The sequence below is a fragment of the Varanus komodoensis genome, unplaced genomic scaffold, assembly GCF_004798865.1.
Source record: "Varanus komodoensis strain SLA01 unplaced genomic scaffold, ASM479886v1 scaffold14_1, whole genome shotgun sequence".
NCBI classification, from domain to species: Eukaryota; Metazoa; Chordata; class Lepidosauria; order Squamata; family Varanidae; genus Varanus; species Varanus komodoensis.
In genome coordinates, this window is record NW_025335438.1 from 2,163,671 (window position 1) to 2,185,455 (window position 21,785).

Consider the following 21,785-nt stretch of genomic DNA (forward strand, 5'->3'; position numbering starts at 1 on the left):
CATTATTTGTTTTTTGGAGCCAGGCTAAGACCTTTTTATTTAAAACTTATTTTAATTGTTAAATTATTTATATTTATAGGATTTTAAATTTTTAGCCGAGATGCATCGGAGGTTTTTAAATAATTTTTTTATTGTTATATTGTTATTTATTTATGTATTTTGTTTCTGTTGTGAGCCGACCCAAGGCTTCATTGTGATGGGAGTGGCATAAAAATGTTTTAAATAAATAAATGTCTACATTTTTATATTAATTGGTTTAGAACAGCATCTAGTGAAGTAACTATCTTCTCCTTTCTGTGACCTAAAATCTGAAAAGCAGAAAGTAGAATAAAAAGCAGAATGCCACGTGAAAGTTTGGGTGGGTGGGGAAATGCACAGGAAGGAAAATGTTCTCTGTTTGAAATGGTTTCTTTATATTTCACTGCTATAGTTTCTGTTGGAAACCACACCTTGCTGTTCAAGATTGGGATTTGTCAGTGTATGAGTTAATGTTTGATCAAAAGTCTAAAGGGATTCTGAGAAGTTTCCAAGGGCACTGAGAGACACGGGCGGCTACCACCAATGTGGGCAGGGGCTGGAAATACATTTCAGAATAATTGTACATTTTTATGCTCCAGGTAAGAAATGATATTTCTAAAAAAATTGTTTTTGAAGTTTTTCCTACTACAGAAAATTCATTAATTGTCCTGTGAGTCTGACTTGCAGAATACTTTGCTTCCCCACTCCCTGAATTGTGCATTGGTGCAAACCAGTTTCTGCTAGATGGTTCTTAATGTTTGCCTTACTAAATCTAAAGCCAAGCATCTGTGGAGAGTTTCCTAGCAAACAGTTGAAGGAAGCTATAGGAAGAAAGAGGCTGCTTACTCTAAGTACTGCCATCAAAGTGTCTCTGACTTATGCTGACCCTACTAATAAATGCCTTCCAAATGTCTTGTTCTTGACAGCCCTGCTCAGCTCTTTTACGCTCAAAGGATGTGGCTTCCTTCATGGGATTGCTTCTTCGCATATTTGGTCTTTCTGTTCTTCTTCTGTCTTTAACTTTTATCTTCTGTAAGCTGTCCTGAGGCTTGTTGCAAAGGATGGCATAGAAATGTTTAAATTAAATTAAATTAAATTAACTTTCCCTAGCATTAGTCTATTCTCCCCTGCAAAATGTGGAGATGGAGGGAAAGCTCAATGAGAAAAGTAAAAATATGTTATTGAAAATACTATTAACTAAATGACATTCCCAAAACGTCTCCCCTCGCTACCATTTTGTATCCTAGGTTTTCTCCCTGTGCAATGTTTTCTGATTTCAGCATATTAGCCTCCCCACCCCACTGGAGCTTTCACACAGCACAAAGCCGAGCATCCACTTGTTTGCAAGGAAGGGCAGGAGATCCAAAGGTTCTCTTCCTCTGATGCAAACAACATCCTCAGCTGGAAGAACCCTTCCACCTTCAGAGGAGAACCTTTGGGTCCTACCATTCGTTTGCTTGGGCTGGCTGGAGTGAAATATTACAGAAGAGGCCTTCAGGAATATAATTTGTGAGTGTCTTTCCCCTGAAACTGCCTCCCTGTGCTCTTCCTTTTTGTGGGCCATATTTTCAGAGTTATTTCAGAATAAAATTCCATTCTAAAAGCAGACAAAGAAGAGAGAGATCCTTGTAAGAAAAGATTCCCTGTCTGGAAAGACACCATGAGGGGCAATTGTTGCTTGAACATTTTAATTTTGTCTTAGGATAGATCTGAATCCCTGCTAAGACCTTGTATGTAAATGTTTATAGGAATCAGAACAGAAGGCCTCACCATGATGTTTAAACTGTTTGGACTTCACCTGCTCTGTCTCTTTGTGCTTCAGCAGGTAAGTTCTGAAAAGTTCTCGCCTACTTTCAGTGTGCCAGCTATCTGCATTTTTAAATGGTAGAAAAATCATCCCTAATCCTTTGAATCATGGTGGGACGATCCAGTTCATTTCCCCACAGTAGATGATGGACTGGAGATCTTGTTTCGGTTTATGCATGTGGCAGGGAAACTCTCTCAGCATTTCTGCATAATGATGTCTGTATGCTTTAAATGTGCATTTGTTTCTAATTCATTGTGCTATAGCTCCTCATTCTTTCAAAAAGTCATCTTTTTTCTTGCAAGATATCAAATTTGTCAGGCCTCAAAATGTGGTATTTGCTGCTGAGGAAAATGCAGCATTTTCAGAGTTAAATTACTATCGCAGTTGCTGTGTACTATGGACTGTAGGAGAGTGCAGTCTATTCTAGATTCTTTCTGACATAATGAGTGATAAGTAACAACATTCCTCTCCCGTTCATACATCTTTCTGAGAATCTGGGGGTGGAAGTTAGTTCTTTTTAAGATTGTATAAATATTTAAGAATGCTTCGATGCTGTGCATCCCCCCCAGGAATGAGCCTTTTTTAAAGTAGCAAATAGCATTCAAGCTTACACGGTACAGCCGTGTGCCGCCATTTTGCAAACCTTTTGTTCACTATTATAAACATTTTCTGTGGGGTGTACATTTCCCTCTTCCCATCCTATAGTGCCTAACTAGCCATTTCAGAAAGAAAAGGGTGTGGTTATAGGGAGTGGCAACAAAGCTATTTCATTCTACATTTGTGAACATTGCTCAATGGGAAAGGGGCTGGGTGAAGGGTTGTGTCAAGAGTATCATGCGGTTGGGAGCCATTTTGACTAATAGTGCAGAAAGCTCTCTATTTTTGTACACTAATTTTGTACAACATTTTGGAAAGGAAATATGGGGCCTTTGTTCTCTTTAGAAGCCTGTTTTAAAAGGCGGTGCTCAAAAAATGTTCATTGTGTGGGACACATCTTGTCTTCCCATTGCACTGTCAGTGCTGATTCCAGGTTTGAGAAGCCTCAGACAAAGTGTCTCTGGCGGTCTCCATCTTGTGCTACTGGACCACAGTGGGCTGAAGAGAACTGGGTAGCCAGACAATGTGCAATTTCAACAATTCTCCAGAGCAATACTGTGTCAGCCTGTCCAATGCAGCATACTGTCCTCTTCCAAGTAGAATACATGACCACTTGGCCTTCCACTAATTTGAAAACCAAGGGGTAGTGTGATCTTTCAGCTAAAGATATATCTCTAAAGCACTATTGCTGTACCAGATATTTGACTGCTTATAGACTGGTGAAAGTTTGCAATACCTTCTACAGAACTAGCACTGAAACTACATGAGATTAAAATCTTGGTGCAAATTCTTTATCGTGCACAAATGTGGGATTGGGTAAAACAGATGTTCTGGAGAGCAAAAGCAAATGTTAAGTTCCATTCAAGGCTTTCCTCCTAGTACTCCAATTTCTGTCAGTCTGAACAAGAGTATTTGCTTCTATTTGAAAAGATTGGTCAAAATACCTGACCAAATTAACTTAACACCACTATTTAGACAGAAGAATATGGGTATTTAGGCTTTTTCATATTTCGAAAGACTGGCCCATTTTCTCCCCCATTTTTCTCTCACTGTCTTCCTTTATTTAAGTGAATCTCAAATTAGAATTAGAGATTGGTTATGTTCATTGGATGCTAAGAAAGATGTGAAAACCATCTAACTAATAGGCAGTTTGTTAGTAGGCAGCACCATCATTATAAGGATGAGTGATTTATTTTCTCTTTATTTTAATTCCTTGATTTACTCTGAACAAGAGAGGCATTTAAAGAAGGTATTGAAAACAATACCTTCTTCATATTTGGACCGGAGCTATATAAATGTTCCCATATTTTTATTTCTTTATATATGCAGGGAGGTGGGAACACAAACAGAGGATACTATTTCTTACATAGTCTGTGTAGTGTACACCATTTCCAGGAAAAGACCTGCTGTGTCTTTGCTGGGAGGAATGTCTTGTAGGCTGCTCACTGGGTATACGTGCAAGCTACTTATAGATACGGCTGTTTATTTTACCAATCAAGAAGCTTTATATATTTGCTGTGTTCGCTAAAAAGATTACAGAAAAGTTCATATAAACTGTTGCTTAGGCTGTGCACATGATGAGTTGCCTTAGTTTATCTTTTTTTATTTATTTAGTAAAATTGTAAGAACCTATAGCTTTATGGAATAAAATTAATTGGCTTACTCTAGATGTGCACAGCAATCTCCTTTCACACATGTTGAAGATATATCTAGAATCCCACATCTATAGATTACTCTATAGAAGGATAATGCATGCATGAGATTGGAATTCCTATATATATTTAATATCAAATATTGTCATTGTTTCTGATTATTCAGTTATCCTATTCCTGTGTATTTGAAAAAAATCACCAGTGATCTTCAGACCTGTCTTTTGTAGATGGTATCCAAGCCATAGTTTCTTCTAGTGACTGTAGCACTAAACCAGAGGTGGTAAAGTAGAAGGGAGAGAGGAGAATCGTCTATTTGAAGGGCTGTCAGAGGACAGGCTTCTGCTGGAAAGCATGCACTGTTTGGTGGGCTGTCCAGCCCAAGTCTGGTTTAAGGATCAAGAAATGTAAGGCAGAACAGCAGCCTTGAAATGACCTGTCACTGGTTGGCACTTGGACAGCAGCCTGGGCAGATATGCATGCTCTGGTGTCCCTGGGGAGAGGTTTCATTTATAGCAGCTATTTCCATTTCTGCTTCTATACACAGAGGCAAGCACATTCAAATAGTATGCAGAGCTATTCTGATTATACTATAGTTTTATAGTATAGTATTATATACAGTGGTACCTTGGCTCACCAACTTAATCCGTTCCAGGATTTTGGTCATGACCCAAATTGGTCATGAGCCAAGTTAAATTTCCCCGTAAGGTTCATTGTAAATAAGGTTAATCCGTTCTGTAACCATTTTTTAAATCAGAAAAATGTGAAGCAAAGTGACAACAACAAAGATCATGGCCATCTCCCCCCCCCCCGCCGCACCACAAGCACAAGCACGGCCATCTCCCCGCCCCCTCAGCACAACCGAGATCGCGCCTGTCATCCCTTCACGTGCCTGTCATCCCAGTGTGCTGGGGGATGGGGGGGGGAAGAGACGGGCGTGATCGCGGGCGCACTGGGGGAGGGAGAGATGGGCACAAATGGTGCGCTGGGGGTGGGGAAATGGCCACGATCGCAGTTCTGTTCGTGTAGGGAAGGGGTGCCTGATCAGAGGTGCGCTCCTGCAGGAAAGACAGGCAGAATCTCAGCCATCTCCCCCGCGGCTCTTCTTTGCTGCTCTCGTCTTTCCTACAGCAGTGTGCCTCTGATCACAGACGCCTTCCCTGCACGAATGGAACTGCAATCGTGGCCATCTCCCCACTTGGGGTGGGGGGAGATGGCTGCGATCTTGGTCACCACCCAAAGCGAGGTTTGCAACCCAAGTAAAAATTTTTCAGTAATTTTTGTTCGTGACCCGATTTGTTCGTGAGCCAAAGCGTTTGTGAGCCAAGGTACCACTGTAGTTGTATGGTATGGAGAACCCTTCTGGTTATGCATTTTATTTCCTTCCTTCCTTCCTTTTTTCTTTTCTAGTGATGTGTAAGAGAGCAATTCTAGGAGAAGAGGAGAGGCCCTCTTATGGATATATAACTGGTTAAAGAGCAGAATGTGGAGAGAGGCATAAATAGCCAGTTCTTACAATGGAAAGGTGCCAACACTGTAGGGTTCTTATTGGCCCGCCTGCTTTTTAACTTGTTTATAAACCATTTGGAGTGAAGTGGCCAAATTTCCTGATGAGCCCAAGTTATTCCGAGTGGTCAAAACATTCCAGACTAGGAGAATGGTAACTGAAATGGCAAATGTGGTTCAGCACAAGCAAGTATACAATGTAAAATAATGCACAGTAGGGTGAAGAAAAGAAAACCGAACTACTTATATGTTTCTGGCGTTTGAGTTGCTGGTGAATGACCAAGAAAGATTTTTGAGGCTGTGGTGAAAAGGCTCATGAAAGCATTGATCCACTGTGAAGCTGCTGGGAAATGGGCAAATTCTATGCTGGGGAAGAAATCAAAAGTAAATCTCCCAGAATTATACTGTCCTTATACAAATGTAGGGTGAAACCATACTTGAAATCAGAAGGGTAGTGCAGAGGAAAGGGCAATCAAAATGACCAAGGGGCTGAAGCAACTTCCTGTTCAGGAAAGATTACACCAGTTGGGGCTTTTTAGATAAGATAAAAGATGAGTAACAAGGAGCATGACAAAGGTGTGTACCATTATGCCTAGTGTGGAGAAAGTAGGTAGAGAGGGTTCTCTTTCTCTCTCCCCCCCCGCCCCCCCAAATAATAGATTGCAATCCCCTCCAATGAAGCAGAATGGTTGGAGATTTGGGACAAGAAAAATTCAATGCCTCCTAGTCAAGTGGACTGGATGTTACCTTTAGTATCTGGGACCGCGCTCCTCACAACACGAGTTGCTGGAAGAATGTGAGAGGGATGGTTGAGCTGCATGCATGTCCTGTTGCTGGTTTCACACAGGCAGCAGAATGACTACTGTGTGATCAGAATGCTGGGTTAGATGGCCTTTAGCACATCTCTCCTCCTGTGCTTTTGGGGTGTTGGGGATGGTGTGAGGAGCTGTACTTACCCACACTGACATGTGTCACATGCTTTGCTTGGAAGCTCATGTATGTATAACTGCTGTGGTTGAGTAGGCTATAGCACTAAAGGATACATTTATACATTAAATTGAATTATAGATTCCCTCTATATCCAAGTGTCCTGAGCTGCTGATGGTACTGTAGCTAAAATGGTGCTCCCATGCAGAAGAAGTCTGAGGGAAATACAAAAACTCCTTGGGAAGCCCTCCTCCCCCAGAGTGCAGTGATGACTGAGCATGCTCAATTGCCACTGAATTCTGATGCACTGTGGGGGTCAGTAGATAACTGGGTGGAAGTGGCAATAGAATGGAAGATCCTGGAGGACGGCCCGGCTGACTGAGCACAGACACTCCTTAGTCCAACATTTTGTTACAGGTCCCATCTCACTTGTTAAGAATGAAGTTTCTCCTTATTTATCCCCAGTGACTGGATGCTATTTCAGTGTAATTGATTTTGAATACTTTCTGGAAAACTCTCAGGCCTCCAAAAGATTTTAACCTAATTGTGGGATCAGTAGCCTGCTTACATGCCATACTTGAGATAAGTTGTGTTTAGATTTATTGCCAAATTATCCAGTTCACTTCTTGTCTTGACATCTGCGCATCTCAATCCACCAAGGGCCCTTCTGGGTACATCTCCTAGAAGTGTCCATTTTCAGTGTAGGGCTGTGTGTGGGACTGATTGCTGGTCTAACATTTCCTGAGCTGCTGGGAATCAGAACTGCCTGTCCCCGGCCCCAAAGAGGCAAGCAGGTGGGGTAATCCTAGAGCTGATGACAAAGGCGGCAAAGGATTCCTGTTTCCTCCAAGGTGAAGGGACCTTCCCTAACAGGCTGACTCTTTGGACTATGGCTCCCTGTATTCCTGACCATTAGCCATGTTGGCTGAGCCTAATGTGAGTTGAAGTCAAAACATCTGGAAATCACTGGGTGGGTGAATGTGGTATACGTTAAAACTGAACTTCTTAAAGAATGGAATCTTGAATTTTCATGCCATGGCCAAAGCCTCCGACCTTACATCAACACATGGAAATCTATCCTGTTGCATTGAATACACTTATGGTCCAGGACTTTACCAACAGACTGCTACAACTACTTTAGCTACAGCCATTTCATATAGCACTGGAGCAGGTGCTAGGTTGTAAATGGAACAAGGAAATAGGACCCACCCTTCCTTACTACTTCATTAACTAATGATTCACAAGGCAGTCAGACGTTTTACAGCTAACATAAAACAATTCAAATGAACAGGGAAGGTCCTGATATAAGGATTCAGCTTTGAACCCTGGAGTTTAATTTGAAGAATCAGACTTTGATCTTTCTAACTAGGACATATTTCTCCATAAGATATGGGAAAGATACTCTCTCTAAACAGTATTTGGCAAATGTGATACTTAGATATACAAAGCTCAGGAGATCTTTTCAGCCATGTTGAACAGAGCAAGTACTATGAACATCACTAAGGAGTTAAGGAAGAATATTAAAAGATGCAGGTGGAACAGATACACTAAAACACATAATTTAAGAGCTGCGGAAATAAATGAAAAGTAGAGATGTTTGCTTGGTTCATAAGTAATGGCTAGTTTTCCTTTCTGTTGGTTTTGTTTGGTGAAGAAACAAATACAAGATATGAGTTTATGTTTAAGAGTTCAGACCTTATTTTTGCTTATGGAGTCAGATTCTCAGATCTGTTATTTGTCTTTTAGCATCACCAGCCTGCTTTTCTGTGAAATGAATGTTTGTGTCTGGTGATGTTCAGGATGGCAACCGTTTTGTGAATGGACACATCATGGAAGCACTCATGAACTTTCCCAAATCCAAAATGTGTCTATTGACCCAAGAAGGTTGGATGCTTTGTCTTGGCTGTTGGGGAGAATAGTTTAAACAAAAAGATAGCATTTCTTTTATGAAATTTTGATTCCTAACAAAAGGAAGGTAGAACACAATTTTTAAACCACATGTCTATACTCACATTTACATTACATAAATATAGAAATTACATTTCTATACTTATCAGTAGCCAAAGCTCTCTGGCTGGGTCACAAATTCTGATAATGTCTGAAGTTGATTATGTGATGACAGAGCAATATATATTAGAGGATAAAATCAGAAAATGAATTCATTGAAGAATATTATTTATTTATTTATTTATTTATTTAAAACATTTTTATGCCGCCCCCATCGCAACAAAGCCTCGGGGCGGCTCACAACAAAAACAAAATATACAAATATAACAATTATACAACAAAAATATTAAAAACCGGTGCATCTCGGCTTGAAAGATTTAAAATCCTCTAAATGCCAATAAATTAACAATTAAAATAAGTTTTAAATAAAAAGATCTTAGCCTGGCACCGAAAAACAAATAACGATGGTGCCAGGTGGACCTCTCTGGGGAGCGCATTCCATAGATGGGGCGCCACCACAGAGAAAGCCCTCCTCCGGGTACTCACCCTCCTAATATCATTCACAGAGGTTTCCCAGAGAAGGGCATCTGCTGCTGATCTCAAGGGGCAGGAGGGCATATATGGACGCAAGTGTTCCTTTAGATACCCAGGACCCAAGCCATTGAGGGCTTTATAGGTCATAACCAACACCTTGAATTGGGCCCGGACTTCAATCGGGAGCCAGTGGAGCTGACGGAGAACTGGGGTTATATGAGAACAATGCCCAGTCCCCGTCAGCAGCCTGGCAGCTCTATTCTGCACCAATTGAAGTATCCAGACCATCTTCAAGGGTAATGAATGCTAATGTTTGGCATAAGAGACAACTTTAACATTTGCAGTAGTTATTATCAATTAAATGAAGAGTTTTAGAGTAATCTCTTATCTGTGCCTAGTTTAGAAGTGCACGTTAACCAGTAAATTTGCTTTACAATTTCTTTTATCCTTAGTGGAGACGTTAGTATAACCTAGGTGGAGAATCAACCTTTGAACAGTATGCACCAGCGCAGAATTTTAATAGACTATAGAACGTGAGTCATTCCACTCATAAATGAGGAAATCAGTGAGGCATCCAAAGAAGAAAGTGTTGTAGCAAAGAGTGTCTTCAGTTACCCTCACAGAGACTGGATAAATGTGTATTCCAGTCATGGCAAAGAGGTGAGAGCTGGACTTAGATCCAACCAGCAGGGAGGCAAGCCTGGACTTCACCAGGACCTCGTGTCAGATGTGAATGTTGTTGAACTGACTGGAAAGAGTGGCCACAATTTTATCTGATTTAGTGCATATGCATGTGGAATTCATAAGGCATCATACGGAAATTGCCAAGGAGGCCCAATACAATCACAGAGGATTTCAGAAAAGAAATATTCTCTAAAACAATTCAACCACCTTGATTCCTGAAGGAAGATGCTGCTGCCCATATCAGTAGACCGTCAGTGTCTTCTTCAGTTGGGAGTGAAGAGAGGTAGAATGAGGAGAGGTGGACAAAGCCTTTCTCCCCTTTGAAGCGTCTGCCCTATTTTCACTTGGAGACCAGGTTGGGGAACCTATGAGGAAAGGTTATAAAGTCTGGGGCTTCTCAGATCAGAAAATGGTGTATAAAGGGGGATGTAATAGAGGTGATTTTGTTTGATGCAGAAAACATGGATGGGAAGAAGCTTTTCCCCCTCTTTCATGATAACTGTACAAGTTGTTGGCCCTGACTGTGTCTGCACTGGCCACATGCTGGTGCTTTTTGTCTCATATGCATGGAGATCCATCTAGATATCAGCTGGCAAGCAGCCTTTTCTGTGTGTGAAGATCACTGGACCAGACACATCTGTTTCACTGCTAGACTTTATTCTCTCTATATAGGTTTAATTGTTCTAAGCAGAGTTAACAAGGTTGCAGATGGTTACACTGCCAAATTTTCCAGTTTCATCATTCCTATTTTACCTCCAAGGGAGAAAATGAAACCAAAATTCAATTCCACATTTTGAATGTGATTTTTTTAAAGTTAAAAAATGAAATTCAAACATTTTAGGCTTGTTGACATTTGTGGATTGTTATTACTTGGGTGAAACTCAGATATGAATTTTCATAACCACTACAGCTATCAAATACTAAATATTATTGCATATTATCCATACGATGCTAGAAGAAGAAACTTGATTTCCAACTGACAAAGCAATGCCACTGTTGCTGCTGCTCCAACTACAAAAGAATAGAATTACTCTACGTTAAGTTTCATTACATCTTATTAATGCAGACATTTTTAACAATGTTAACAGTCTCTGCTCCTTTTTCCTCTTTCTTGTAGGTTGCCTGCCAAAGTGTAAACCAGTCTCAATTCACTGGACCTCTGGAGAACAAGAACTTCACTGTTCAAGAGGGCAGACTAGGAACAATATATTTATATCGGGTAATCTGATATACTGACTATTTGAAATAAATGTGCAAAAATGAATGAAAGAATTTGAAAATGAAATATTTAAGTTTAGAAATTGGAGAGGGATGGGTGGAAGAAACATGCGATATGAAAGAAAAAATGAGTTCTGATTTTTTCCCCTATGTCCCAGTTTGCTTTTGAACCACCTGTTGTCAACTTGCGACTAACTGGTGAGACAGACAACGTCATACAGATGACACCAACAGATGGAACTCTGTTTCTTACTGGACCTCTGAACTGGGAAAGCAAAAACGTTCACAGGCTGCAGGTAAAACAAGGTTGTATGTTTAACAGATCAGTCCAGCTCAATTCTCTATTCTGCTCTCTTCCCAAAATGGCCAACTTGTGTGAAAGCAACAACTCTGTTCCACTCTTGCCTCTCAGCAACTGGTCTTCACTGGCATAATGCCTCCGAAGCATGAAAGTTGCACTTTGCTATGACTAACCATGTTGGATAGCCTGGTTACATCACCAACAGTTGTAAAACAGCAGAAGAATCTGCTCGCTCTGTCTCCTATTACCTCAAAACATCCATTCACCCGTATTCAGAACTCCTGAGTGGGGCAGTCCCCCTGCTCCCTTCCCTCCCTGTGCATACACATTAGTCATTTCCTCTCAAGCTTTTCCAGATTCCCGCTGCCTGGACTTGCTTTGTTTTGCTTGCCATTCAGTGCCATGAGAAAGCAGAGAACCAGACATGAATGCAGCACTGCATGGGTGCACTTGATGCATGTCCACATTTTATCCCAAGCCCATGTGCCACCCCCACGCCTCCTCCTGGTGCTCCCTATCACCAGATTCTCTGCTGGTAAAGCAAAACCAATCTATCAATGAATCAATACTTAACTTTTAATGATTTTAATATTCTTGTTTCTGTTTTAAGGTTGTGTTGCTTTAAACAGTTGTGCCCTGCCTTGATGGCTTTGTAGCAAATAAAGTGGCTTATAAATGCTAAAAGTAAATACTATAGCCTCAGCCATTGAGAAGAGCGGTGAGTTAGCATTGGCAAGAAGTAGGCTGGAAATCTTGAAAAGCTGACCATGGCGTTGGGTATCTTTTATGGTCTAGACAGGCACAGGGGGTTTGAATTCCCAGCTAGGTATGCTGAAAATGGCTCCATTCTTGTAGCGGACACAGAAATAACCACCCCAGCTGCTTCTCCAATGTCATAAGTGTGATTTTGGAGATGGGCTTTTGTGGGCATTCTGGAGAGGGGAGAGGACCAGGCATGAGGCATGCTGGTAGCACTTCAGCCTCCTTCCTTCTTGTTCCAGGGCACTGCACTTGGGCAGCTGAAATCAGCTAAGTGCTTTGCAGAGCAATAATAGCTCCTCTGCACTCTTCCCACCCTCCACAGGGTGCCCATAATCCTCTGAGTTCAGAGGGTTGCAAGCATCCCTGAAAGAGTGCATCCTAAGTAACATGCAGGACCAGCCTGGCCTCTAGACATGGTGAAGTGTCTGCCTTAGGCAGCAGGTCTGGGGTGTTATGAAAAAAGCAGAAAAGTGTGTATTTTTATTGTTAGGCATTAAGACAGACACTGGTGTGCAAAAAGAACTTGACTGGCTTTTAGGTACTTGCCTTGACTTTGGTGGGTGTGGAGGCATCATTTCCTGCTTGCAACAGCCCTGTCCTGTAAACAAATAAACTCTGGCAAGAAAGTAACAACAAACTGATTTATAGAAATGACTTTGTTTTAATATAGCTTCTTTCTTTCTTGCTTGCTTTCTTCCCCTCATCCCTCAAATTAGGTGGAAGGGTTGAATGAAAAAGGACAAACAGTGAAAGGTCCATATTCTATCTTAATAATTGTTGAAGATATCAATGACAACCCACCGCAGTTTGATCAGAAAAATTACACTGGTGTAGTGAGACAACGCTCACGGCCAGGTATTTATGTCATTCTGTATTTTATTGACCTTTTACTTGAGTCTCCTAGAAGTTTCCAACGGGTAACAAAAATGATGTTGAAATTAATATGTAACACTAATTTTCAAGCTGTGTCCCCAGTTGTATTTTCAAGTGGTCTGGGAGACCACAACAAACAAAACTGAAGAGCCAAAACTTTCACTGATGTTTCAGAGCATTTCTGAAGAGGCTGGCCACATCTCGGTTCCACTCGTCACTGAAGAACAGCTTGCCTCTTCACTGCATATAATTGCAGTGGAAACAAAGAAGTCCTGATTACACATTTTCCTGTGCCTATATAAATATTTTGGGGACATGGGGCATGTGCAAACCTAGAGATGCTTTTGCAGATTCAGATGCTTCTGGATGAAATTTTTATCCACCCATAACCTGGCTTCCTTCGTACAGGAGTGATAATGGCTTCCCTTCATAGCTTTCCATGCTTTCCCCTGTTACTTCTGCTCTCCTTTTCCTTACTGAGGAAAATCTGTTCAGTAAGAAAAGATGGAATTGTTGCATAATGCCTTTGGACTGTTAGTGCCAGGGCCCATCCATCTGGAAGGACCCCTTGATGGAAAAAGCAGTGCTGGAGTGGTGCCAGGATGCCACCCACTTTTTTTCAGAAGGCTATAGAAGAATTTCCTAAAAAGAACCCACTTTCTTTGGGCACAGCTGAAAAAGGTTATCGCATTTTACTTAGAGTGTTAGAATTCCTAAAGCCCATCCTGTGTTGAAGATCTCTGCTTAATGTTTCCAATTAAAAAGCCAGACCTTTGCAATTAGTGTCCTAAACTAGGTTTGCTGTTGTGTTCTGAAGAGGTGGTGTGCATATTTAAACCAGGAAACCATGGTTGGCTCTCAAGACTTTTCTACAAGAGTTATTTTTTGTGCACTTGTCATTCTTTACTTACAGTTGTTCAGAGGGTCTTTGGACAGTCCATTAGGTGATGTCATGCTATCTATTGCTGCTTCCAGCAAGGCTTTTCTTTTCTTTTCTTTTCTTTTCTTTTCTTTTCTTTTCTTTTCTTTTCTTTTTTTGGAAACAATGTTCAGTTCTCAGACTTGCCTTGAAAACAAAAGTTCATATGGTGGATAAACAGCTAATTAACAGGCTTGTGTCAAAAAGGAGGTGGCTGCTGCCATTCAGTGGAGAATGACACCTTCATTGTCTGTTCTCTTTGTGTCTATTTTTTCCCCTTCTGAATCCTAACAGGAAAGCCCTTCATGTTTGTCAGGGCTACTGATCATGATGATCCATCCACTCCGCATGCGCAACTGAGCTACAGCATCGTCCAGCATTTCCCCAGCCCGCACAAGGAGATGTACTTTCAGATTAACAACATCACAGGAGCGATTTCCACAACTGTTGCTGGTAGGCATTTCAACCTTTCCTGGTTCAAAATAAGTAAGGCCACAATTCAGTGCAGTCTATGTTGTAAGCCGCCCCGAGGCTTCGGCGAATGGGGCGGCATAAAAATGTTTTAATAAATAAATAAATAAATAAATAAATGCTTAGACAGAAGAAAGGCTTACAACTCCCAGCATGACTGCTCATCTGCAGGTAACTCTAGGGATGTGTAAGAAACTTGTTTAGGTCATTTGTGTTAGGATTTTATCCAGTTTACACCTTCCTGAGCAAAACCGAATTTAGAAGCACTCTGTGGTCAACATCTATACATCTCTACAGTTTGATTTATAGACCAAGAAAAAGAGAGAGAGAGAGGTAGGTTCAACATGTGCATTTCAAAAATTCATACACTTAAACATTAGTAATTACATACATTTAAAATTAGTACATTTCAAAATCAGTGCATTTACTAATGCGTACATTTTAAAAATGCACACTGGTGAGGCATACATTTGGAGAAGCTTTGACACATTTTCATGAAAAAAGAGGAAAAAATCAAAGTTCATTATATGATACAGGTTCAAGTCAGAAGGAACTTTTTATTCATTTTTATTTATTTATTTTTCGATTTATATCCTGCCTTTTTCCTACAAAGGGCTCAAGGCAGCTTACATCATTCTCCTCCTCCATCTTATCCCCACAACAACCACCCTGTGAGGTAGGTTGGGCTGAGAGTCTGTGACTGGCCCAAAGTCACCCAGTTGGCTCCATGGCTGAATGGGAACTAGAACCCAGATTGTCTGAGTCCCGGTCCCATGCTCTTAACCACTACACTACACTGGCACTAAATTTTGAGATGCAATTTGGTGGATTTTCATGAGTTTTGCTAATTTGCACAGCACCAGTGAACTCCTCCCCACTTTCCTCATCAGCATGATCTTAGTTGAGTTTTACCTGGGCAGCAGGGCTAACCACAGTTAATGCTAACCATGTTTCCTTCATAAATTACACCTGCCTATTAGGAGCCTGTTTCTGGGCCCAGTTTGAAGTGCTGGTGGCTACTTTTCTAGATACGTATGGTTTGGGAGCTGGTTAAATGAAGGACGGCTTTCCCATGTATGAACCTTCCTGTCTGTTATGGTCATATTATGGTTTAGTGGTTTGAGTGTTGGGTTGGGGTTCTGAGAGATTCGGGTTCAAGTCCCTGCTCAGCCATGGATGAGTGATGACTTTGATCAGCTGCTCACTGCCAGCCTCACCTACCTCACAGGGCTGCTGTGAGGATGAGACTGAGAGGAAGAAGAGGATTAGGTAAGCCATCTTCAGTTCCTTGAAAGGAAAAACATGGGATATACATATAATAAATAAAGAGTAAATCACTCTTAAGTGCTCCCTGAATTTTGATTATCTGCCTTATCTTCTTGGTAGTCATGCCCTGGCTCTGGAAGACTCATCTCTCATGGCCTTCTGCCACACAGTGCAGACCTTTCCTTTTTGGAACAGCTTTCTGGTAGACCTCGTGTTTGTCCTGGCATTAAACTGGCTATCGATTCTGTTGAGCTATGATTTTCGTTCAGCTATGATGTTTGTGCTGCTTGGTTGATGGCATATGCTTTTATTTAATACATAGGTTACCTTGCCACTTGAGTCCTTAACTGTGTTTTGGAACTGCACTGTTTTATTGTAAGTTGTGAGCACCTTGGACTACTTGTAGGCAAAGATCAATAGAATTTTTCAAAATAATGCAAACAGCTGTGCAGCAACAAAGGGAACAATTCGCTTTAAGGAATGGATGGGACCTGGGGAAGGAGTGCACATTTTTCCTGATTGGGAAAACATGGTTTGCAGGAACCAGCATTGTGGCTCGACTGCAGACAAAGGCAGGGGAAGGAGGGTTCTAGAGTAGAAATTACAAAAACTGGCACTGGTCTACAGGTAAAAATAAATGATGGTTAATTATTTCAATGGAAGGAAACTGGGGGAGAGAGAATATTTTAAAGTCTTTAGCACCCTCTATTTTACAAACCATGATTTACAATGGAATCAATATTATACCATATTTGCATGTGACCTTCATCAAGAGTATTGTGCTAGTTAATGAAGCCCACTCAAATCTAGACAGCAGACTAAAAAGCAGAGACGTCACCCTGCCAACAAAAGTGCGTATAGTCAAGGCTATGGTTTTCCCAGTTGCAATGTATGGCTGTGAAAGCTGGACCATAAGGAAGGCTGAGCACTGAAGAACTGAGGCCTTTGAATTGTGGTGCTGGAGGAGACTCCTGCGAGTCCCTTGGACCGCAAGGCAATCAAACCGGTCAGTCCTAGAGGAGATCAGCCCTGACTGCTCTTTAGAAGGCCAGATCCTGAAGATGAAACTCAAACACTTTGGCCACCTAATGAGAAGGAAGGCCTCCCTGGAGAAGAGCCTAATGCTGGGAACAATAGATGGCAAAAGAAGAAGGGACGGCAGAGAATGAGGTGGCTAGATGGAGTCACTGAAGCAGTCGGCGTGAGCTTAAGTGGACTCTGGGGGATGGTGGAGGACAGGAAGGCCTAGAGGAATGTTGTCCATGCAGTTGCGATGGGTCAGACACGACCGCGACTAACAACAACAACAACGAAGCCCACTATTTCATTTATTCCTGGCTTGATTTCTAGGAGCTAAGTATTTAGATCCAGAAAAAGAAGCCGAATTTCTCCTTGTTGTGGCAGTCAATGATATGGCAGGACAGTCGATAAATTCCTTTGCCACCACCACTGATGTTCACATCATTGTGATGGAAAACCTTTGGAAATCTCCTCCACCTGTAACTATAAAGGAAAATTCCACTGAAGCCCACCCCAAAGCTATTACAAAGGTAAGATTCCTAACAAGCCCGGAGTCAACAGTCCAAAGCTTATTGTCTGATTTCCCCATGTGCTTGACCCTTGCAGCAAATTCACTTTAGTTCAATGCTCAAATGATGGCTTGGGCAGGTCATTTGCATGATCCAGCAAGCAACAATGGGTTTTTAAACCTTTGCTGGTCTGTCTTATCCAATCCCTGTCAAGGTATTTCATAGTGGAATGTTTGGATTTTAGAAAGCATGAACAGAAACAGAGGCCTGTTCTGTGGTTTCTTGGTATCGCCTTAGCTTGTGGTGTCATCTGAACCGAGAAAACACAACTCACCATGGTACCAAGGCCAGCAGTATAGAACCCCTTGGCAAGAGCAGCACATTGGCACTCTTGTTAAGCAACTGGCCAGAGCAAACCATTGACTGCTGCCAATTTATGCAGCTGTATTTATTCAGAGGTGCCCCTGTTCCACTTGCCCCCTGCCCTAAAGTTCTGCTCTGGGGCAGGAGTGAATGGTCTGCTGGTTGGTGCTGGGAAAACAGCAGCTCTGCATAGTTGATACTCCCACCACCTTTCCCACTCAAGTGGGAGGGCAAGAATTTGCTGAGTGGTCGCTCCTGGTTGAGGGCTCCACAGCTCAGCAGATTCCCCCTCTGGTGTTCCTCTTGCGTGCAAGTGCGGGGCGGGGGGCACTATCAGTTGGGTGGTGGTACCTGCTTGGGGACTGTGTGCCTCAGCAGAGTCCCCCTGCAAGAATCCATTGGGTGGAAGTTTTGCTTGGGTGTTTATTGGATAGCTGGCTCTGGTGGTGGCCCACCAGAACAGCAAAAGGGGTTTGCCACTTCACCTCACTGCTCTCTACCCACCTTGTGGTACCTACAATGGGGTCATTTCTGGGTGAAATCTCAAGCCACCATGGGTACAGCAACTCTGGAAGAAACTACACATTGCCAGGTGAGTTGTGGGCCTCAGACAAGCCACCCTGTGGAAAATGTCCTGGGTTTTCTGACATAACAACCCATGGTGGCTTGTCACCAGGATAGGCGGTTGTGTCATGCAATCCTAGTGTGTCATGATGGTCATTAGGTTAGATGGCTGTAAAGGGGGACTAGCTAGGAGGCTGGTGGGTGCCATTACTAACAGTAATGGGTAGTCACATTGGTTTTATGGAGGGCCTGTGTTATCTGGCAGAGCAGAAGTGACAGACCTAGGCTTTGTTTCTCCACCCCGCTTTTTGTTCCTTTTAAAAAAAGATGTGCTTTTAAGCTGTGGGACTGGAGCTGAGAGACTTCAAGAAGTTGCTGATCCTCTGGTTATGCCCTCCCAGCCACCTTTTCCTCAACTGCATCCTGCCCTGAGGTCAGGGCTCTTAGCCTCAAGTGAGGAAGCTGTTGTGGTTTTTCCCATGGTACTTCAGTGGGCAGAAGGAAACAATCCCTATAGATTTCCTCCAGTAGCAGTGTCAACAGCCTCACAACTCCAAAATATCCTATGGTTCCTGGAAGATTTTCTCAGGGACCATAATGCTGTACATTAATAACTGTTGATTAAGGTTGTTGTGTTATGCATGTTTTTTTGGTATGTCACTTTGCATACCCATTTAAGTTGGAAAGCAAGAAACAAATAATTTACGTGAAACAAAAAACAGAAATGAATTACAAATCTTCATCCTTTACAGCTTTATTTCTATCTTAAGCCAATCACCCAGCATTAAAAAGAGAGAATACAGTTCCGCATCATATCTCACTGTCATGAAACCAGAGCTTCCCCTTTTAAAACCTGTTGCCTTGTTCTTCTTTGAAATATCAGGTCCAGTGGAATGATCCAGGGGCGATATATGAAGTTACACAGAGGAAAGGGGCTGTTGGTAAGCTCCCATTTATGGTTGACAAGAATGGAACTGTTTATGTAACTGAACCACTGGACAGAGAAGAAAAAGACTTGGTAAGTATGTGGAAAAGGATGAACAGGGGCTGGGTGCAGGAGCTGCTGGAACTGTTCTGTCACAAGCAGCAACAAACTTAACAATACTATTGAATGATCAAGCACAGCATCACCAAGGTAGAAGCCACCATTGGACCATACACGGCCCAAGGAAGAATTCTCTTTCACAGCCATTGTACACTTACCTGAGAGTTCCTTCTAGTAGTCAAATGACAATAATACCAAATAGTGCTTTGTTAGTGATAAAAACTGTGGTTCTCTTTGACCTTGGGATTTGATTCATTGGTTTGGAATCAAAACTCAATAAATATGAGGATGCCAAATTATTTGGTTGATGGGTACAATAGGAAGGCTAACAGACTTGGGAGAACACATTGCTGTCAATTCAGTTAGCATAGCATAGTAAATCAAAGATTTTAACAATAGGTTTAATTGTTTCAGTCTATAGCAGATGAAAACTGGTTTTTTTTTTAAATTTGGGAGAAATTATCTATAGTTCACCAGTATTTGCAGGACATGTTGAACTTAAAGTGTCAAAAAGAAGCCTGAATGTTGGCTGGCACCTGCTTTTCAAAGCCTATCGCTAATAATTTGGTGGTCTGACCTGAATTCAAATTTGTGGCTTTGCAGTGCAATAGATCAGCATAAACACTGTCAAGAAACATAGAAACAGAGAGAGTCAGCAGGGGTCTCCCAGGATCCCCAGTTCCAGCAGGCTCTGCTAGTGACATGCCTATAGAAGATTTATAGAATATTTTCTAAGAAGATTTTAATTGAAATGAATTGATTGCTTTATTGATATGCAACTTCACTCAGAAAATGTTATCATCAAAAATATGATGAACTTGAAAAAAGACAGCAACAAAGCTATATAGAAATTAATATAGACAAAATGGTTTAAGAATGGCATGATATTTGCATTGATCAAGCATTTAAGGGTCCTCTCCTGTGACTGAGCCCTTGCTTCCTGTGTGCTCTGAATACTATTTGTAGAGCAGGCAGAATCTGCATCTCTGAGCACAAATCTGCTTCAGTTTTGGTGGCTTCATGGAAATTCCACTTCCCCTCAAGAAGCACGAGCCTAAATGGGCCCAGTCCTGCTCAGGCCTTGGGTTTAGTCTGAATTAGGTCCCTACTAATCAGCATTTTCTCCCGAAACCGTCCAGGTATTTTATTGTCTGCAGTGATTTCTCTTGCTGCTCTTTTGGCAACTTAGGTGGTATAAAACTTTCTTTTTCTTGCCAGCAGCAAGGTCACAACAATGCAACAGTTCCCAGCAGCCTGTAGGATTGTGTCTTTCCACAGCTGTCATCCATCTTAGTCCATCCTGGCTGTTCTAGGGCTTGCAGAATTCAATGATTCCTTGTATCTCCCAAGACCAGACTGAAAATCTTCATTGACTTTGTATCCATTGCAGGACCCAGTCCAAAGAATTCATAGCACTAAATAATTAGGGAGCAGGATATTAAGAGGACTGTCTTCCCTCACACAATCCTGCCCACCCGCTTAGGTCTTTGATGGAGACAGTGCCTGCTCCAGGTTTTGGAGGGCTTTTGGGCAACATGCCTTCAATGAGCCCCCTCTCTCAGTGAGTCTGTCTGCTTGTCATCATTGTCATCAGCTGCTATTGCTCCTCATCCTCTTTCCTGGTTTGGGTATCATTTGCTTGCCAGAGAGCCAATGAGCAAGGAGGCAGTGGCATCTCCTTCTTACCACTTCCTTTCTCTTGGCCAGAGTAAGAAGCAGGTGACCAGTCAGGATGGTGAAGAAGAAATGCAAGCCCGGGAAGAATCTTCCCAGAGCTCCCGTTTAGGGTGTGGTCCTTTGGTGGGTGCCCAACCCTACCAGCTCTGGATGGTATGGTCTATGTCACTCCACCATTAGGCGTGTGGCTAGTGGTTAGTCCTGGAGAGGTCTTCTTGGTTGCGGCATCCAAACTATGGAACTCCTTTCCTGCAGACACATTTAGCTTCACCTGTATTATTTTTGGGTGTTCTAGCAATACCTTCTTCTCCCTCTTTATATTTTGGTAGTGGCTGTTAGGTTGTGGCTGTTGTTTTGCTTCCTAATTTGCCTTTAATCTTTGATAATGTTAGTTTTTGGTTAATTATTGTGTACTTAGCTAGAATCCTGACATCTAAAGGAAATAAATACGCTCTTGATTTGTGGTTTCCACTTTCTTTTGGTGAGGTGGGATTTTGGCAATATATTTTGCATTGTCTTTTTACTAAGGCTGCAATCATATAAACATTTACTGTAGAGCATGCTACCTTGAATGCAGTTGGATTATCTTCTGAGTAGAAATATGAATGCACTATAAAGCGACTATCGCTATTACTGTGATTCCTAATTACGATATTCCTGTTACAGTACACATTCTTTGTATTTGCAAAAGACGAACAGGGAGCGCCACTGGCCTTCCCACTGAATATCACAGTCACTGTAGAAGACATTAATGACAATCCTCCGGTGTGTGACAAAGCTGTGACTAAATTTGAAGTTCAGGAGAATGAAGCTGCAGGTAAGAAAGCGCTGCATCAGAAAAGAAATGCATAGCTCCTTTGGAAACTGAATAACTAGAAAGAATAATTTTAGTTATGGTGGCAGCTGTTCATATAAGCAGAGGTCTGACCATCAAGAATTTGGACAGCCACCCTGAAATGTATCTCCAACTGAGGCATCCATGTTGTCTGTTGATCCCATATCTGTCTATACAACTGTCAGTGGCAATTGGAGGATCATGTCCGTCTGCTTGCCCCAGATCAGCTTTCCCCAGCTTGGTTCTCTCCAGGAATTAGTCATACTTAGAGGAGGCTCATTGAAATCAGTTGG

The 21,785-nt window shown here is 41.9% G+C and overlaps 1 protein-coding gene across 1 annotated transcript in view; it reads left to right on the plus strand.

Annotated features, from left to right (window-relative positions):
- The window catches only part of CDH17 (cadherin 17), a 35,930-nt gene that overhangs the window by 484 nt on the left and 13,661 nt on the right, over positions 1-21,785 (plus strand). Inside the window, exons 2-10 of the mRNA XM_044424325.1 lie at positions 511-617; positions 1,767-1,843; positions 10,787-10,888; positions 11,046-11,183; positions 12,667-12,805; positions 14,037-14,195; positions 16,830-17,029; positions 18,819-18,953; positions 21,324-21,474. Of these exons, the coding sequence (XP_044280260.1) occupies positions 511-617; positions 1,767-1,843; positions 10,787-10,888; positions 11,046-11,183; positions 12,667-12,805; positions 14,037-14,195; positions 16,830-17,029; positions 18,819-18,953; positions 21,324-21,474 (1,208 nt within the window). The remainder of the gene's footprint in view (positions 1-510; positions 618-1,766; positions 1,844-10,786; positions 10,889-11,045; positions 11,184-12,666; positions 12,806-14,036; positions 14,196-16,829; positions 17,030-18,818; positions 18,954-21,323; positions 21,475-21,785) is intronic.